The 18,867-nt window shown below is 40.0% G+C and overlaps 1 protein-coding gene across 1 annotated transcript in view; it reads left to right on the top strand.

Annotated features, from left to right (window-relative positions):
* UHMK1 (U2AF homology motif kinase 1) overlaps window positions 1-18,867 on the top strand; it is a 65,162-nt gene that overhangs the window by 16,251 nt on the left and 30,044 nt on the right. Inside the window, exons 5-6 of the mRNA XM_063129377.1 lie at window positions 13,554-13,630; window positions 14,286-14,384. Coding sequence (XP_062985447.1) covers window positions 13,554-13,630; window positions 14,286-14,384 — 176 coding nt within the window. The remainder of the gene's footprint in view (window positions 1-13,553; window positions 13,631-14,285; window positions 14,385-18,867) is intronic.

The following is an 18,867-nucleotide window of genomic DNA, read 5'->3' as shown; positions in this document are numbered from 1 at the left end:
GCTCTCATGGTGATAATTTTGAGGTTTCTAACATTAAAAGTGCTGGAGATGTAGAAAGGTTTGTTAATTGGAGTTAGAGTTGAGGATTAAAAAGTTTTTAAAAATAACTAAAAATCAGGGCATGCTCGGATTTGCTTCAAACTTGGCATGAATGTGGATACATGGATAAGGTCTCATGGTGCCAATTTTGAGATTTCTAACGTTAAAAGTAAAAAAGTTATAGGTGTTTGATTTTCAATGCAAGTCTATGGGGGGGGGGGACATGGAGCTCTGATCCAGATCCCCGCCCTGGAGCAGACCATAGGCGGATCAGTGCGGGGCAGAGCAGACCTGATCCAGAAGTTGTGGATTGGGATCCCGAACAGATTGGGGTGTCCGTGCACAGCCCTACTAGCAATGTCAGTCAATTTAGCCATACATGTTTAAAATATTGGTACATGATTCTTTTAAAGCAGTGGTTCTCAACCTTTTTTGCTCCATTCCCCCCTTTCACCATTGTTCAGAATATAATTCCCCCCTTCCCAAGATAGTCTAACTCAAAAGGTGCATTCCAAATAATATGCATATAATATTGAAAATCTTTTATTTTTTTCTATATTAGTATATTTTTATACTAATATACTAATATAATTAGTATATTAGTATATAATATATAGTATATATTACTATATTTTTTCTATATTAGTTTGGATAATTTTTATAGTAGAGTTTTACAAATTTAATAGCAATAGAAAATGTTGATAGAATTTAATTTAAAACTTGAATAAAATTAGTTTTTTTTAATATTCAAAACTAATTACTTAACAGACTAAACTTTACTGAAGTTACTGAAGCATACTTCAATGAACGTTTTTAATAGCATGTGTAGGAAGACATAATCTACAGGACATCATACTTTGCTGAATAGTGGTCCCAATTCCCCCCCCCCAGAACCCTAAAATTCCCCCCGGGGGGAATTCCCCCCTTGTTGAGAACCCATGCTCTAAAGAAACTATCTTTGTTACTGTGTTTTTTAATCACTTCTAACAAGCAATGACAACATTTTTCTAGAAGCTAGTTATGAAATCTAATTCTACCTCAGATTCAGTGGGCTTTACTTTTAATTAAGGTTGCTTTGAATTATAGCTTTGAATTGTGGGTGGGCAACTTGTGGCCCTCCAATTGTTTTGGCCTACAACTCCCATCAACCGTAGCCAGCATAGCCAATGGTGAAGGATGATGGAAGTTATAAGCCAAAACATCTGGAGGGCTATGAGTTGTCAACCCTTGCTTTATATGGTTTGTAAGTAATATTAGAAACTTACTAAATAAATATTAACGCTTTTAAAAACCTAACAGCTGAATAGATGTATTCCATTTTCTTTTTTGTGCAGAATAAATCAAATTGTATTGTTCTTAATGTTTCCTTAAAGAATGATAAGTTTGATTTGCTTTGATTTATTTTTGTTCCATATAAAGTGTATGATTTCTTAGTTAATGCTCCCCCAGGCAAAACACCTGAGGTAGTATCCAAAGGGGCTTCCTGCATGTGGCCAGCCCCCTGCTGGTCCCCAAAACTAGCATAAATGCACTCGCCCCCAGAAGTGTTTGTGCCAGTGCTGGTGGGGGGACAGCCATGGGCGTGTCGGGACCGGTGGGGGTTGGCTGCATGCATTGGATACTAACCAAAGCTTTTAAGAGCTCATGTCTGTGAAGACTTTGCTCTAAAAAAGCTGTAGCCTCCAAAGTAGTAATGCATAATTTAATGCAGTTCCCACAAGATTGCACTTATTGACAGACAAGATATGACTCTGATTTGCGGAAACCAGATCAGGCTTTGCATGGATTGGAGCATCTTCCATCTATTTAAGGAACCTGGTTTTGACATGTAAGTGACTTAGATAGTTGAAGCTATCACGGCTCAGCACACATTCACTGTATCCTTTTGCAGTGGGAGCCATTAAACATTAAAATAGCAAAATGGCACTTAAATGAAAAAATGTTATAGCACTATACTCCTATGATACAATGTAGATATATAAAGAAATCCCCATTTAAGCAAGCTGAGTAATGCAAGAGGTGACTGGAAAGTATTTTTTAATGATTATATGTTAGCATTTTAGAAGTTTGGTGCTATAATACTTTTTATCTAAAGCAGTACTATAGGGGTATAAGCTCTATTAACATGTATAGTGTTATAATGCCATTTTTTAAAAAAAAAATTAAAAGACTTTTTTTTGTCACCACTATCAATCATTTTGCAAAAATGGCGGTAACTAGAAAAAGGTGTTTGTCATTTAAAAATATGTATATAGTGCATAATAGGGATATAGAGCTATAACACTTCCATTTAAGCAGTATTTCAATATTTTATTTTTACCAGTATATAGGAGGAGAAGCTGATTTAGTGAACTTAAAAGGTTGGTGGGTTTTTTTAAACAGATGATAAAAATGGCACCAACCACAAAAGGTGCACTGAATGTGTGCTGAGGTATAGTAGGTTCGCTTTCCCAATAGCTCACTGCCCACATCAAAATCACAGCTCTGAAAAAAAGGCGGAACAGTAAGCACTGAGGAAGTTGTATTGTTCTTACTGTCATGTTCATGCCTGTTCCCTCTGGCGTTCACGTGTGCTGGCACGAGACACTCACATCAGTGAGACTTCTTTTATCGAGGAAATCACATGGTAAGCAGTGTAATGGTGACATTGTCTCCAAAACACACTTGAAGCTGAACAATGGTTAGAAAGCTTTGGGCTCCTTTTCTGACATGATCCTTAAGGCAATCACTTGGGTGTGTCTGTTGTTTTTTAGGGTTAGCCACCATCTGATTTGAGCTTCTCCAGACACCGCATACGCCGGCACCTCAAGGGACACGGCCTTAGCCTAAAACAAAATCCCAGGGAGTGGTATGCTCTGAGCCACCAGAGCCGAGCAGAGAAGATAGGTCACACGCCAGTCAATCTCAGCCTGCCACAACTGAACTGACCCTGGTTACTATGACCACAGGGAAAGTAACTTTTGAGGCCTAGGAGCTCCCTGGCACATAACGTTAGCTCCAGGGAAGCTCTCTTGCCACCTGAGTCCACACACACACAATCCACAGCAAATGCAAGGCCAAGTCTATGAAAAGCCTCACAGTACTTTTCATGGCACAGTTCTTAGATATCCAAAGTCCAAATAGGAAATTGTCCATGTGCAGAGTGCTTTCAAAGTCCCAACTGGAGATGGAATCCCAAGCAGGAGGAAGGTCAGGCCTTGCGTCGAGAGATGAAACCTAGCAAAGCTTTTTCAGCTTTGCACCAGCATTTAAAGCCTATTCAAAGCCACTTGACAGACAGGTCCTCTGACCTGTAACCCATGGCCATGTGCCAACAGGGTGGAACTGCTCCACCCACTAAGGTGACGCTACAATCTGAGTCACAGCTTCTAAGAGTGGTCTCCTCCTTTCCAAACACTCTCAAGTTCCCAGAGAACCAGCAGCTTCAAGGCTGCAACAGGGAGTAAGCAAGCTAGATCCCATGGGAACTTCTTACAGAGATAAGCTTGCAGAGACATCTGACATTCTCAAACTATTTCCTAATAAATCTACCTACTAGGTACAAGGCTGGCATCCTTCTCATAAAGGTCAGACTAAGAAAAAAGACTGACGCTGCACTGGGAAAATATGGGAGGATTACAAATAGATGACAACATCATGTGGACCTCCTATATAAAATATGGGTGATTGATAGCAATTCTGCAATAAATGCTCATCTGGAAACAGCCCAGAAGTCAGAAATTGCATTCAAAGTGGCTCTTCCTCTACTTCGACAGATCTTGTGCTGTGCAGTTTTGTTTTGTTTTTGCCTTGGAAGGTAAAAGCTTCTTAAGAAAGGAGGTGGGAGAGAGAGAGAGGATATTCCGTAACTGTCTGTCTAATCACATATATTTATCTCATGTATATCCAGGATGGGGATAATAATAATTAATAATTAATAATTCCCCCCCCCTCCTCCTCCCTCCCAATCCCCTTTCCTTTTGTGTCATGTCTTTTAGATTGTAAGCCTGTGGGCAGGGACTGTCAAGAAATACTTTTGTAAGCCGCATGAGAGCCTTTTTTGGCTGAATGGCGGCATAAAAATCCTTAAATAAATAAATAAATAATAATATATGTGTGTGTGTGTATATATATATATATATATATATATGTGTGTGTGTGTGTGTGTGTGTGTGTGTGTGTGTGTGTTACCCGCCTCTCTCTCCGGATTGAGGCGACGTACAACACAAATTCAAACGCCATAAAATACATATAATTAAAACATTTAAAACTAATACATTATTAAAAGCAGCTCATTATTAAAAGGCATCTTAAAATTCAACTGGGTAGGCCTGCTGGAAGAGATCAGTCTTTATAGCTTTCTTAAAATCTGGAAGACTGTTAAGTTGACGAATCTCTCCCGGTAGATCATTTCATAATCTGGGAGCAGCAGAAGAAAAGGTCCTCTGGGTAATAGTTGTCAGCCTTGTTTTTGTTGACTGGAGTAAATTCTTCCCAGAGGACCTGAGTGTGCAGGGCGGATTGTATAGGAGAAGGCGATCCTGCAGGTAGCCTGGACTCAAACCATGTAGGGCTTTAAAGGTGATATTTATTTATTTATTTATTTATTTATTTCACCTATATACCGCTCCCATAGCCAGGGCTCTCTGGGCGGTTTACAGAACCCTAACCCTAACCAACCCTAACCCTAACCAACATTTTATACTTTGCCTGGAAACTAATTGGCAGCCAGTGAAGAGATTTTAAAACTGGTGTAATGTGGTCACCCCTAGGTGTACCGGTGAGCAGCCTTGCTGCCATATTTTGAACTAGTTGAAATTTCCGGACTAGGCACAAAAGTAGCCCTATGTAGAGCGTATTGCAGAAGTCGGGCCTTGAAGTTACCAGTGCGTGCACTACCGTCTTTAGGTCTTCTGACTCTAGGAAGGGGCGCAGCTGGCGTATCAGCTGAAGATGATAATAGGCACTCCTGGCCGTCGCATCTATCTGGCCTGTCATTTGGAGCAACGGATCCAGAAGCACCCCCAAGCAGAGAACGCAGTCTTTCAGAGGGAGTGTAGCCCCATCCAGAACTGGTTGACACACCTCCAAACCCAGGTTATGGCCTTTGACAGCAAGCACCTCCGTCTTGTCTGGATTCAGCTTGTTTGTTTTTCCTCATCCAGCCCATTACTGCCTCTAAGCATTCATTCAGAGGAGACACACTATCCTTAGCTGATGCTGTTGTCAAAGGCATAGAGGAATATATTTGGGTGTCATCAGCATACTGATAGTACCCCACCCAATGCCTCCGGATGATCTCTCCCAGCGGTTTCATGTAAATATGAATAGCATTGGGGAAAGGATGGCACCTTGTGGTACACCATACAACAGCTCCTTCTTTGAGGAGCAGCTATCCCCAAGCATCACAATCTGGAACCTGCCTGAGAGGTAGGACCGGAACCACCGGAGCACAGTGCCCCCGATTCCCAGTCCCCTCAGGTGATCCAGAAGAATACCATGGTAGATGGTATCGAAAGCTGCTGAGAGGTCCAAAAGTACCAGCAGGGACACACTCCCCCTGTCAATACTCAGGCATAGATCATCCGCTAAGGCGACCATAGTGATCTCAACTCCACATCCTGCTCTGAAGCCGGTTTGAAATGGGTCTAGAAAGTCTGTATCATCTAAGATTGCTTGGAGTTGGAAGGCAACTGCCCTCTCAATCACTTTGCCCAAAAATGGAAGATTTGATACTGGTCTGTTATTATTAAGGTCCAGGGGATCCAGGGAGGGCTTTTTTAAAAGTGGCTGTACTACCACCTCTTTTAGGCATGATGGCAAACAATTAAAACAAGTTAACATAATTAAACCTGCCCCCTTTCACTTCCTGCCTTAAACCTTGAATACTCAGATAAGAACTGGGAATTCTAATTTCTCTCCTGCCCAAATCACAGAAAAGAGTGCTTCCCAATGAGACTTTTATCCTGCAACACGGGATTTTAGTGGGGGTGGGGGGAATGGGGGTGTCCAAATCTTCCATTTGTAACCAGTTGTTTCCCATTGTGGCAGCTGTGGAAGAGGCAAGTTCTGGGCTAAAAATTATTAGGAAAGGGATTAAAAATTAAATTGGCAGTATCATACTCTTTTACGAATCTATGGTGAGTCTGCACTTGGAATGCTGCATACAGTTCTGGTGGCCATATCTCAAAAAAGATATTGTAGAACTGGGAAAGGTGCAGAAAGGTGTACCAAAATTATCAGTAGGTTCAGTATTGGTTTTAAATGTTTTAATTAGTTGTATGATGTTGCATTTGTGTTGTGCCCCACCTCGATCCAGAGGGAGAGGCGGGTAACAAATAATAATAATAATAACAACAACAACAACAACAACAATAACTTTCTCTCTGAGGAAAGGCTACAACATTTGTAGTTGGAACATCTGATGACTGGGGGGACTGTTGAAACATCTTTGCTTTTGCATCAGCATCTGTCTCTGTCATGAGTGTATATAAGTCTTGTGTAAAAGCGTGTCTTTACCTCTCCTGTGTGAATATGATGTCGTTGTGAGTATTCTGTATAATATTGTAAATATGATCTCTATATCTTTAACTCAGTAAAATATTGCTGAAGAAAATACTGTTGCTGTCGGTTATGTCTGTGGCTGTCTTTGCTTTCTCTGAGTCTGCCTGGAACGCTGTATACTTTGCTAATCTCTCCAACCGGAGGGGAATTTTATCCAGACGACCCCAACAGGGTTACGGGCCCAGGCAAGTGCTAGCCAGGCAAGTCTATCCAGCTGGTCTACCCAGAGAGTAAGCCCAGGAGTGCTCGGATTGTGGAGTGGAGAAATCTGTCCCCTGTGAGCAGAGAAACCTGAGGCTGTGGATGTCAGAGAGCGGATGCCCGGAAAGAGATTAAACAGCAGGAAAACAGTGAGTGTTTCTCAGCAGGAATCAGCTAGGATGTGCCGAGGAAGCCGACGTACTGTGGAGGCTGTTTGCCTTGTGAAGTTGGTACGGTGGTCTGAATGCTGACCGGTGAGGAAAAAGATGCTGACTCAAAAGCCGAGGTGTCTGGAGCACAGAGCCGGTCGGAAGAAGGAGAGTCAAGCGGAGAGGAGATCATAGAGATGGCTCAAAACGTGGGTACTAATGTTCCTATGGAGCTGTTAACAGACGTCAATTACTTAGCGTGGTCCTTTAAAATGGAAATGGCTTTGAAAAAGGACGGTTTATGGTTTGCAGTGGCTAATCCACGTCCGGGAGCGTTGGAGAGAGATAATCAAGCCGAATGGGACAGAATGTCAGAGCGTGCCAAAGCAATGATTGTTTTATGTTTACGTAATGACCAATTGTCTTACATAGATCGCTCTGATCCTCCCAATGTCATATGGACCAAATTAAGAGCAGTATACGTAAGGGAAACTGCTGGGAGTCGAATTACGCTGACCAGACAGATTTACCGTGCCAGGCTGGAAGAAGGCGGAAGCATGACTAAGCATTTACAATCGTTGAGAGAATGTTTTAACCAGCTAAGTGCCAGCGGAATGCGGTTGTCTGATGAAAACATGTGTTACATTATATTGTCAAGTTTGCGTAAGTCCTATGATGTATTAGTAACTACTCTTGAAAATGTTCCAGTCCAAAATTTGACATTGAATTATGTCTATGGAAGATTGATTGGCGAGGAGCAGAGGAGGCTCGAGAGGAGCACTGCTGATGTCCAGGATCGTAATTTGGCTGGAAAGGAGAGTGTTAATACATTGCCAAGAGGAGAGACGGCTGAGAATGTATCTGTCGGTGGCAAAAGGAGAGAGAAAAAGTTTAAGCCGAAGTGCTATCATTGCGAAAAGCTAGGGCATATGAAATATGAATGCCGTGTGAATCTGAAGCCTGAAACTTCTTGTGTGGAAACCAAGGAAGGGAAAGTTTGTTTTCTTTCAGGTGCAGAATCCAATAAGCGTGATGGAATCTGGTTAATAGATTCAGCGTGCAGCTGAACCATAAGCAACAGGAAAGTTTTATTTGACGATGTGGAAGGAATGTCTTTAAAAGAAGTCAGTTTGGTGGACGGGCGCGTTGCCAAGGTCGTTGGCAAAGGAGTCTGCGCTGTAAATTCTTTAAGGATGAAGTTGGAGGAAGTTCTTTTCATGCCGGAGTTGAAATATTGCCTACTCGGGGTGTCAACGCTAACGGAGCTCGGTTTTTCAGTGAAGTTTGAAGGAAACAGATGTTGCATGGAGAGAGATGGAGTGGTGCATGGAACGGCGATAAAGAAGAACGGTCTTTTCCACATGGAGCCAGGAGATGAAGGGGAAATGCTGTGCGTGGCACAGATGAATCGTGTGGCCGGCAACAAATCACCTCATGATAGCTGTGTCCATTTGATGCACAGGAGGATGGGACATATTGGTTTCAAAGCACTTAATAAAACTATTGAATGTGCTGGAGGACTTAAATTGAAGAATTGTGAAAATTACCTAGATTGTAAAGTATGCAAATTGGCTAAATCTAAGTTAGCTAATATTCCAAAGTCCAGGAATTGGAGAGCTAAAGAAAAATTAGATTTAGTACACATTGATTTGTGTGGACCTTTTCCTACCAGTCTTGGAGAGGCCAAATATGCATTTGTGCTTGTGGATGATTTTTCAAGGTATTCTTGGGTGTATTTTCTCAAGAAGAAAAGTGATTGTCTGAAAACTTTGAAATCTTGGGTGAGATATGTGGAAAGATTCTTTAAATCTCAAATATATGTCCTGCAAAGTGATCAAGGAGGGGAGTTTATGTCCAAAGGTTTTACAAAGTTTTGTGATAAGCTTGGAATTAAACATAAGCTTATTAATGTAAAAAATCCTTGGGAAAATGGCACAGTTGAAAGAAAAATTGGTTATTTAAAAAGCAAGAAAGATTGTCTGATGGAAGACAGTGGTGCACACAAAGGTTTGTGGGCAGAGGCTTTTAGAGCCGCAAATGTGTTGTGTAATTTATCATGGAGCAGCTCGATAAATAACATTCCCTATTGTCTTATGCATGGCAGAAAGCCAAGATTGGATCATCTTAGAGTTTGGGGAAGTTATGCTGCAGTAAATGTACCTTTAAATGAAAGGCACAAAAAAGGGGCCAATGCACTAAATCTCAGATTTGTTGGTTATCAGGGAACCAGTTGGAGGTTTTTGCAGAAAAATGGCAGAATCCTGATAACAAAGTCTGCAAAATTCTTTGAACAGGATTGGGGGAAAATCCATTCTAATCCTAGTGTGTTAATGGATTTAAAGAGCAGTGCAGAAGAGCCAGCAGCAAAAGAGTTAACTGAGTCTGCTAAGCCAGCAGGGTTGTCAGATAGCAAGCAGCAGGAAATTCCAGAACCCGAGGGGTTAACTAAGTCTGCGCGGGAAGGGCAACAAGAAACTCAGTCAGTTAGAAGGTCTAATCGTTCCACAAAAGGAATTGCTCCGGAACGTTTTTCAGATCAAATCTTTTTTACAGAAGTAAGCCCACAATGTTACAATGATGTTTTGTCTTTAGAAGCTAAAGAAAAACAGTGTTGGCTAGATGCTATGCAAGCTGAGCTTGATAGTTTCAAGCGCAACAATGTCTATGTAGAAACTCAGTTACCTGAGGGCAAGCGTGCAATGACTTGTAGATGGGTTTTCAAAAGAAAAAATCTAGAGTCTGGAGGTTTGAAATATAAAGCACGTTTGGTTGCCAGAGGATTTAACCATGTAAAGGGAGAAAGCTATGACGAAGTATTCTCTCCTACCTGCAAGGCAGAATCTTTGCGTATGTTATTAACAGTGGCTGCAAAGAAAAATTTAAAACTGTCTCAGTTTGATTTTGAAACTGCCTATTTAAATAGTGATCTGCCAGAAGAAATCTACATGAGGCATCCTGATGGATTCAGTGGGGAGCCTGGAAAAACGTGGTTGCTCAAGAAAGCAGTCTATGGGCTCAAACAGTCAGCAAGGTGTTGGAACCAGTGTCTAAATGCTGTTTTAGTAAATGAATTGGGTTTCCAAAGGAGTATTGCTGATCCATGTCTGTATACCAAAGGAAAAGACAAAGATTATATGTTAATTCTAGCCTTTGTTGATGATTTGTTAGTGGCAGGGAGTTCCACAGATCAAATTGAAAAAGTTTCTGGTCAGTTGGAAAAAAGATTTAAATTAAAATCTTTGGGAGAAGTTAAACATTACTTGGGTGTAGACATCACAAAAGACAGTGATGGCAACTACAGATTGAGTCAGAAACAAAAGATTTTAAACTTGATAGAGTCCTGTGGAATGAAAGACTGTAAAACTGTTAAAAGTCCTTTAACAGTTGATGTAAGAAAAAATTTGGAAGGAGAAAGCTTTAGCAATCAAGAGTTATATCATTCTGTAATAGGCACTCTGCTATATTTAGCATTTTGGACTCGACCTGATATTTCTAATGCCATATCTATTTTAAGCAGGCTAGTTGCAGCTCCAACTGTGCCCGAGGTACTTGAAAGAAACTCAAGACCATTGTCTTATTCTGTCTGGAGAACAGAATGAAAAAGTAGAGAGTTTCACAGATAGTGACTGGGCTGGATGTCTTAACGATCAAAAATCAACAACTGGTTTAGTGATTATGTATGGAAAAACATTGATTGCTTGGAAAGCCAGAAAACAAAGTTTTGTATCTACTTCTTCCTGTGAAGCTGAATATGCTGCATTGTCTGAACTTTGTAGTGAGTTAACTTGGTTTATACAATTGTTAAAAGATTTTGGTATTGTATTCGATCTTCCCATGCCAGTGTACTGTGATTCACAGTCATGTATCTCATTAGCTAAAGCTGATATGTTTAAAACAAAAACGAAACATGTTGCCATAAAATACCAGAATGTAAAAGAACATGTAAACAACAAAGTTATTAAGTTGGTGTACTGTGAAACAAAAAACAATGTGGCAGATTTGTTCACAAAACCTTTGGGAATGGTAAGACATGCAGAGCTGTGTGAAATGTTAAATTTCAAGGAAAAATAGCTGGGTGGTGCTAATAATTTTTTTGCTGTATTAATGTAAATATTGAAACTATTTGGACCAATAAAAATGAAGGGGTGTCCGGGTTTTGATTTTTAATGTCCATAGTTTCTATGTAGCCCAGACTAGTGCAACTGTTGCAAGGAGTTACATCAGCCACTTAAAGGTCAGAAGATATTTGGATAATTGGTTAACAACCTGACAAGTGTGATTGATTGTCAATTAAGTTGTAAATTGGTAGAGGAAGATACTGCTGTGTATATAAGTCTTGTGTAAAAGCGTGTCTTTACCTCTCCTGTGTGAATATGATGTCGTTGTGAGTATTCTGTATAATATTGTAAATATGATCTCTATGTCTTTAACTCAGTAAAATATTGCTGAAGAAAATACTGTTGCTGTCAATTATCTCTGTGGCTGTCTTTGCTTTCTCTGAGTCTGCCTGGAACGCTGTATACTTTGCTAATCTCTCCAACCGGAGGGGAATTTTATCCGGACGACCCCAATGTTTATAAACCATTGTATAAATACAATTAGTTTAGGGGAGGAGCAATGTAACAGTGGGGAACTTGATTCATGGTGTGGAGAAAATAAATAAAAAGCAGTTATTCTCTCACTAATAATACAAGATCTCAGGGGCACATGTGGATTGGCAGTAGATACAGCACAGATAAAAGAAAGTACTTAGTATACACATAATTTATGGAATTTGCTGCCACAAGATACAGTGATAGTTATTAGCTTAGATGACCTTTAAAATGGATTAGACAAATTCATGGAGGGTAAGTCTACCATTAGCTACTAGTCATAATTATTTGTTTCGTAAGGTAGATATACCACTCTTCTCCAAACTTTGTTTAGTTTTATTTATTAAACTAATTAACGTGCTAAATTTTAATGCATTGAAAAAGTGTCCAGAAAAACTCCACAAAAGCAACAGTAGCAGTCTTGGCCATAAGAAAAATACCAAAATCCATCTTTATTAGGCCAACCAAAAACATCACAAAAAATGTGCAAGCTTTCAAGACCTCTTCGTTGGGCAAGGTTGCAGGAGGGGAGAGAGAAAAAAGCTGAATTGGTCTTGAAGTCATGGTGTCTGTGTGACCACAGTCTTGAAATGGAATGCAGGAGGAAGGAACTGCAGACATTCAAATAAGGGACTAGCAGGTGATGTGATGGTTTCAGGTTTTACCTGGAGCTTTCCCCTAGGGCTGCCTGGGAGCAAGAAAGTCAACTAAATTTTTGAAAACAAAATCCATCTATTACTCAGAAATGGGTGAAGCACACAGGCTCCTGTATAGTGAAAAAGAGAGAGAAACTAGACATTCTTTATGTTGTAACCCCATTCCAACTTACTTTTTGTAGCATCTTGCTTGAAAGCTTGCATAGTTTTGTGATTTTTGGGTTGGCCTAATGAAGGTTTTTTTTTAAAAAAAAAAACACCTCTGTCACTGTTAGCAACCACTATCCTGATAAATGCTGCTGTGTTGGAAGTGATGGAGAAATGCTGATGTCATAGAGTGGCAATCTTGGCACATGGCCCATCTCCTGGTAAAAGGGTGGGTCTGGCGCTAGAGCAAAGGGAAGCAAGAGTTGGGCTGAAGTTGCTAGTGGTGGCATCTCCAACAACAGTAAAAGGCCTTTCTCTGTCAAGGGCCACATTCCCTTGAGGGTAATCTGCCAGGGCTTACATGCTGATTGTGGGTGGAGCCAGAGCCAAAATTGAGTGTGGTTGTCCCTTCTCTTGCTCTCCCTCTCTCTGCCTCCCTTCTCCTTCCTTTTCCTCACCATCCACTGGGCTGCCAGTGAAGGGAGAAATCACTCTTACCCTGAGAAGTGAAGAGCCCTGAAGGTATTGCTTGTAGGGGGCTTTTGAAATTAGGTAGAGGAGCACATGCTGCCCTGGATCCACAGGTTGCTGGCCCAGCTTCCACCAGAAATGCAAGTCTCTAACCCATTTCCTGCTCCCTGCATCCCAACTGCCAAAAAGGACATCAGGGAAGTCATTCCTCATGCTTTTCTCAGAGGAAGTTGACTGGGCTTTGCATCTTGAGGGGAATGCTTATGTGTTAATAAATAGTTCAGGGCAAACATTGGATGATAATAAACTGGGACTGTGCCCTGTGAGGCAATGATGCACAGGGCAACCCAACCCCAAACTCTGAGAAGCCTGTAGTGTGTAACAGTAGTCGGGCATGGTTGTCTATGGCAAGGACCCTATTCTTCTAGAAAGGCCACCCAGTGTTGGAGACACTCCTGGGCATGCCATCGTGTGAGAGTCAAATAACACAGACTGGTCCCAATCCTGAATTGCCATCTGAGAGACTGTGACTGATTTAGCAGATTACCTACTGTGGATCATGGAATTGGTGGAAAAAGAAAAATGTTTTATCTTTTTTTCCCCTCCTCCCTTTGTCATAAAGAGAACTAAAGTACCCAAAGATTGATTTGCATTTTCTGACAAGCTGTTGTCTGGCCCATCAAGGTTTAGAGCTGTGATTGTATTTTAAAAAAAATCTTCTGTGGTCCTTCTGTTCACATACTTTTGCTTTCCAGCATGCTTCATTATGACCAAGAGAAAAGAGCTACGGCTTCAAAGGCCTTATGTAGTCCATTCTTCAGCATTCCTTTTGGTAAGTTGTATAACATCTTGGTGTGTTTTATAACCACAAGCAAACCAACCCTAACCTTTCATTCCTTTTATTTTAACATTTTCTATCCCTTTTCTCCATCATTATGAACTGGCTAACAACCAACAATTTAAAGAATAAATCTTTGTCGTTAGGGAAGAGTGTTATAGACCTTTAAGAGGTCCATTTTCATCTAACGCTTATTTTCTCCACATATATCAAGTGGGTGCAGTTGTACATTTCTGAAGCAAAAGTTGGTAACAGTGCTTCCCCCCCCTCCACCATAGATGCTTGAACACAACATAACAGCATGTGCTGAGTTTTTTAACTGACCCCAGAATAGTTGTTTTTAAATTGATATTGTCTGTTTTTGTTTGTATTTTATGCTTTTTATGGTTTTAACTTTTGTATATTTCTTTTTAATGTTCACTGGTTTTTAACTTTTGTAAACCACCCAGAGAGCTTCGGCTATGGGGTGGTATATAAATGTAATAAATCATCATCATCATCATCTCTCTGAATGTGACTTACAGTGATTTGTACTTGATAAAGCATGGTAAAGAAGAGCAGAACATTCAATACTCTGAACATGGGGTTTGGTAGGACCTAGCAATTCTGCCTACCAATTTCCCTTGATATAATATTATTTTTTAAACAGCTCCCCATATTGAGGATCTGGTGATGCTTCCAACTCCAGTGCTAAGATTGCTTAATATTTTGAGTGATACTTCTCTTCAAAGTGAAGAAGAATTTGAAGGTTAGTGCACTATCAATTTTTATATAGCTCCTTACTCTGAAGAACACAGCAGAATATGCTAGCAAAGTGGGGGTGACTTAAGATACTTAAGGACTGGAAAAGACAACTATTTTCAAGACTTTCCTGCTCCAAAGGGCAGAAGCTCTGGAGGAAAATTCTGCTTCAGATCAGGGAGATGCATGTTCGAGTGCACATGCTTATTTGCAGTGGGTAGAATCGGCAAATAATCTCCATTCAAGAATATTTAAAGTGTCATCACATAAAAAAGTAGGTACATTAGCAACATTTTTAATAGACCATTCTCCAGAAGAGCAGCCTTCATAGGGTAGAATTAGAAGTTCCATTACCAGGTGCATGGTTCCAACCCCATGCTTGTCCATGTCACTGGAATGTGGAGGGAATTGTAGAAGGGAGCTGTGCTTATTCCTTGCCTGTAAATTCTCCTCTGCAAAACCTCCAAACTCAGCATGATTCTAGTAGCCTGGTGTGTGTGTGTTAGGATTAGGGCTGTGTGTGTGTTAGGATTGAAGGATGCTTGCAAGGGAGAATCAGCAGGCGAGGAAGGATCCTGTCCATTGTTGTACTATGAAAAATACCGACATATATGCAGGGCCCTACTGGATCAGACCAAAGGCCTATGTAGTCCAGCATCCTTTTCCAAGAGTCACTAACCAGAAGTCTATGTAAAGCCCATAAACAGGACATGAGGGTAATATCCCTCACCTACTAGGGTCCTAAAACTACCAGATTAGTTGTTGTTTTTGTCATTTGTAATAAAATTTAGAGCCAAAGAGACAAACTGGGGGAAAAAGAAATACAGCTGCTAAATTTCTGGCTTTCCATACAAACTGACTGTGGTAGTTGGTTATAATGACCTGTTTCTAATCTTCATGGGTGATTTACTACAGAGGGGGAGCACCTTTTTTTCAAGTTTTAACAATTTTATTATTTTCTACAGAAAGCAAAGCACAAGGGGGGAAAGGAGAAAAAAAACCACATTACATAACATCACATACTTAACTAATAATATAGTACACTACCTCTAATAAAAACACATATACAAAACATATAAGGCCATATTCCATTTGAGGCAATCTTCATGTCAGACATAGGCTGTCAATTACTACCCTTTAGCCAGCCCAGTGTTATGTAAAAAAGCCCCACAGATTATATATAGAATCCACAAACAAGTAGATCATTCTTTTGCAACTCTTGTATGTACTATGTCAGAGGTTTCCAGTCCAGTACAAATGAGGTTGTTGATTTTTCTCTTACTAACGCTGTGAGTTTCACCATCTCCGCCAACTCAAAACCTTCAGCAGCCTTCCTCCATTGATGGTATTTGTGTCTTTTTCCAGTATTGCGCATATAGTAGTCTTCTTTTTCTTTAAGTTGACCGTCCATAAGTCCCAGCAAAAGTGCTTCTGGTTTCATTTGTATATTTATCTTTAAAATGAATCTTAGTCCAGAAAGATTTTGCTTTTTTACATGACCACCACATATGGTAAAAGGTTCCTTCTTGTTCTTCATATTTCCAACAGTCTCCCAAACAAGCCCTGTACATTTTTGCTACATTTTGCTCCCTCCTTTTGAGGGAGACATATACCATCTGTACATCATCTTATAAAAATTCTCCTTAAGTCTGGTACTTAATGTATATTTTAAACCTTTTACCCACATATTTTTCCATAATTCCATTGGTACCTTATGCCCAAAGTTTTGATCCCATTTTACCATACATTTCTTTGTTTGTTCGTTCTCTGTCTCAAGCTTTAACAATAGCTTATATACCTTAGAGAGAACATGTTCGGCATTAGTACATAGTGCTTCTTCAAACATTGACTTTGTTTCCTCAAATCCGCATTCTTTTATGTCTCTCTTAAACTTCTCCATGATCTGTAGGTAAGAAAACCACTGTCATATATGGCCCTCCTTTAACAGCCCTTCTCTTGCTTTTAGTTTAAATTCTCCTTGGGACATCTCCAATATGTCACTATACTTTAGCCATTTGTGCCCACTAGACAACTCTCTTCTATTAAAGGCCTCCTGGGCCAATACCCACATTGGTGTTTTCTGACAGAGTCTCGATTTATATTTATTCCATACTCTTAAAATTGAACATCTGACAAAGTGACTATTAAAATTCACATTGACCTTAGCTTTCTCATACCACAGATACCCATGCCGCCGGAATCTTAGTTCATGGCCTTCCAGCTCCAATAGCCGTCTATTCTCCAACAGAACCCACTCTTTCATCCAAACCAAGCAACAGGCAGAGAAATACAGTTTCAGATCCGGTAATTCCAGACCTCCTCTTTCTTTGGTGTCCTGTAGTACTTTAAATTTAACCTTTGGCTTTTTCCCTTGCCATATAAATCTAGATATCTCTCTCTGCCATTGCTTGAACAGTACATCCCCTATTACAATAGGCACTGTTTGAAACAAAAGTAACATTCTTGGCAATACATTCATTTTTATCATGACAATTCTTCCCAAAAGAAACAATTGGACCTTATCCCATTTTGCTAGGTCATTTTTAACATCATTCCAGACTTTAACATAATTATTGGGAAATATACATTCATATTTGTCAAAATAACTCCCAGATATTTTACCTTCTTCTCAATTTTGAAACCTGTCTTCTCTTTCAGTTTTCTTTGTTCTTGTATTTCCATATTCTTAGTATTTTCGTTTTCTGCTTATTGACCTTGAAACCCACTAGTATTCCAAACTCTTAACTTGCTCATCAAGGTCTCAATTCCTTTTAAAGAGTCTTCCAATGTAAGAACTAGATCATCTGCAAAAGCCCTCAGTTTATAGGTCTCTTTTTAATCTTTATTCCACTAATTCGCTCTTCTTGATTCAAAACTTCCAACATCAAAATAAATAGCAAGGGCAACAAAGGACAGCCCTGTCTTGTCCCTCTTTGTATGTCATATGGACTAGTAAAGTCTCCATTAACAATTATTTGAGCTTTTTGAAGGTGATAAATTTATTTCACCCATTTACTGAAGTTCTCCCCAAAGTCAGCTAGTTCCAAAATCTTAAACAGAAAGCTCCAATTAAGATTATCAAATGCTTTCTCTGCGTCTACAAATATCAATGCCACTTGCTTTTTGGGATGTTTTTCCAAATACTCCACTACATTTAACACCACTCCTACATTGTCCCTCATACACCTTTTTGGTAAAAAGCCACTTTGATCTTCATGGATGAAACCTTGTAGTACCTTCTTAAGCCTTTCTGCCAAAATTGCTGCAAATAGCTTATAGTCATTATTAAGTAGCAATATTGGTCTATAGTTCTTGGTCATGGTTGGATCTTGTCCTTCGGTGTGAGTGTTATATATGCAGTCTGCCATGAATCCGGACTCTTCCCACTCATCAATATATAGTTCATTGTGGCTTGTAGTGGTTCGGCTATTGGGCGGTATAGAAATGTAAAAAATAAATAAATAAATAGATAGATAGTGGTTGCAACAGTTCCTCCTCACACTTCTTGTAATAGAGGCCAGGGAGTCCATCTGGTCCTGGAGATTTGCCAAGTTTTATCTTTTTTATTTTCTCCACCATTTCACATTAATTCATTAATTCTTTGTTTTTGTTCTGTCATTATTCTTGGTAAATTTTGTTTATTTAAATATTTGTCCATTAGCTCTGTTGGGATCTCCTGTCTTTTATAGAGGTTTGATTATCATATTATTATTATTATTATTAATTTATTTATATCGCACCATCAATGTACATGGTGCTGTACAGAGTAAAACAGTAAATAGCAAGACCCTGCCGCATAGGCTTACAATCTAATAAAATCATAGTAGAACAATAAGGAGGGGAAGAGAATGCAAACAGGCACAGGGTAGGGTAAACAGGCACTGGGAAGGGTAAAACTAACAGTATAAAGTCTGCACAACATCAAGTTTTAAAAGCTTTAGGAAAAAGAAAAGTTTTTAGCTGAGCTTTAAAAGCTGCGATTGAACTTGTAGTTCTCAAATGTTCTGGAAGAGTGTTCCAGGCGTAAGGGGCAGCAGAAGAAAATGGACGAAGCCGAGCAAGGGAAGTAGAGACCCTTGGGCAGGCGAGAAACATGGCATTAGAGGAGCGAAGAGCACGAGCGGGGCAATAGTGTGAGATGAGAGAGGAGAGATAGGAAGGAGCTAGACCGTGAAAAGCTTTGAAGGTTAACAGGAGAAGTTTATATTGGATTCTGAAGTGAATTGTAAGCCAATGAAGAGATTTCAGAAGTGGAGTAACATGGTCAGAGCGGCGAGCCAAGAAGATTATCTTCGCGGCAGAGTGGTGAACAGAAACCAACGGAGTGATGTGAGAAGAAGGAAGGCCAGAGAGAAGAAGGTTGCAGTAGTCCAACCGAGAAATAACCAGTGCATGAACAAGCGTCTTGGCAGAAGAGACAGACAAAAATGATTGAATCCTGGCAATATTATACAGGAAAAAATGACAGGATTTAGCTACTGCCTCAATAT

The sequence above is a fragment of the Elgaria multicarinata genome, chromosome 1 (genome assembly GCF_023053635.1).
Source record: "Elgaria multicarinata webbii isolate HBS135686 ecotype San Diego chromosome 1, rElgMul1.1.pri, whole genome shotgun sequence".
NCBI classification, from domain to species: Eukaryota; Metazoa; Chordata; class Lepidosauria; order Squamata; family Anguidae; genus Elgaria; species Elgaria multicarinata.
This window is presented reverse-complemented; position numbering and strand designations above follow the sequence as displayed.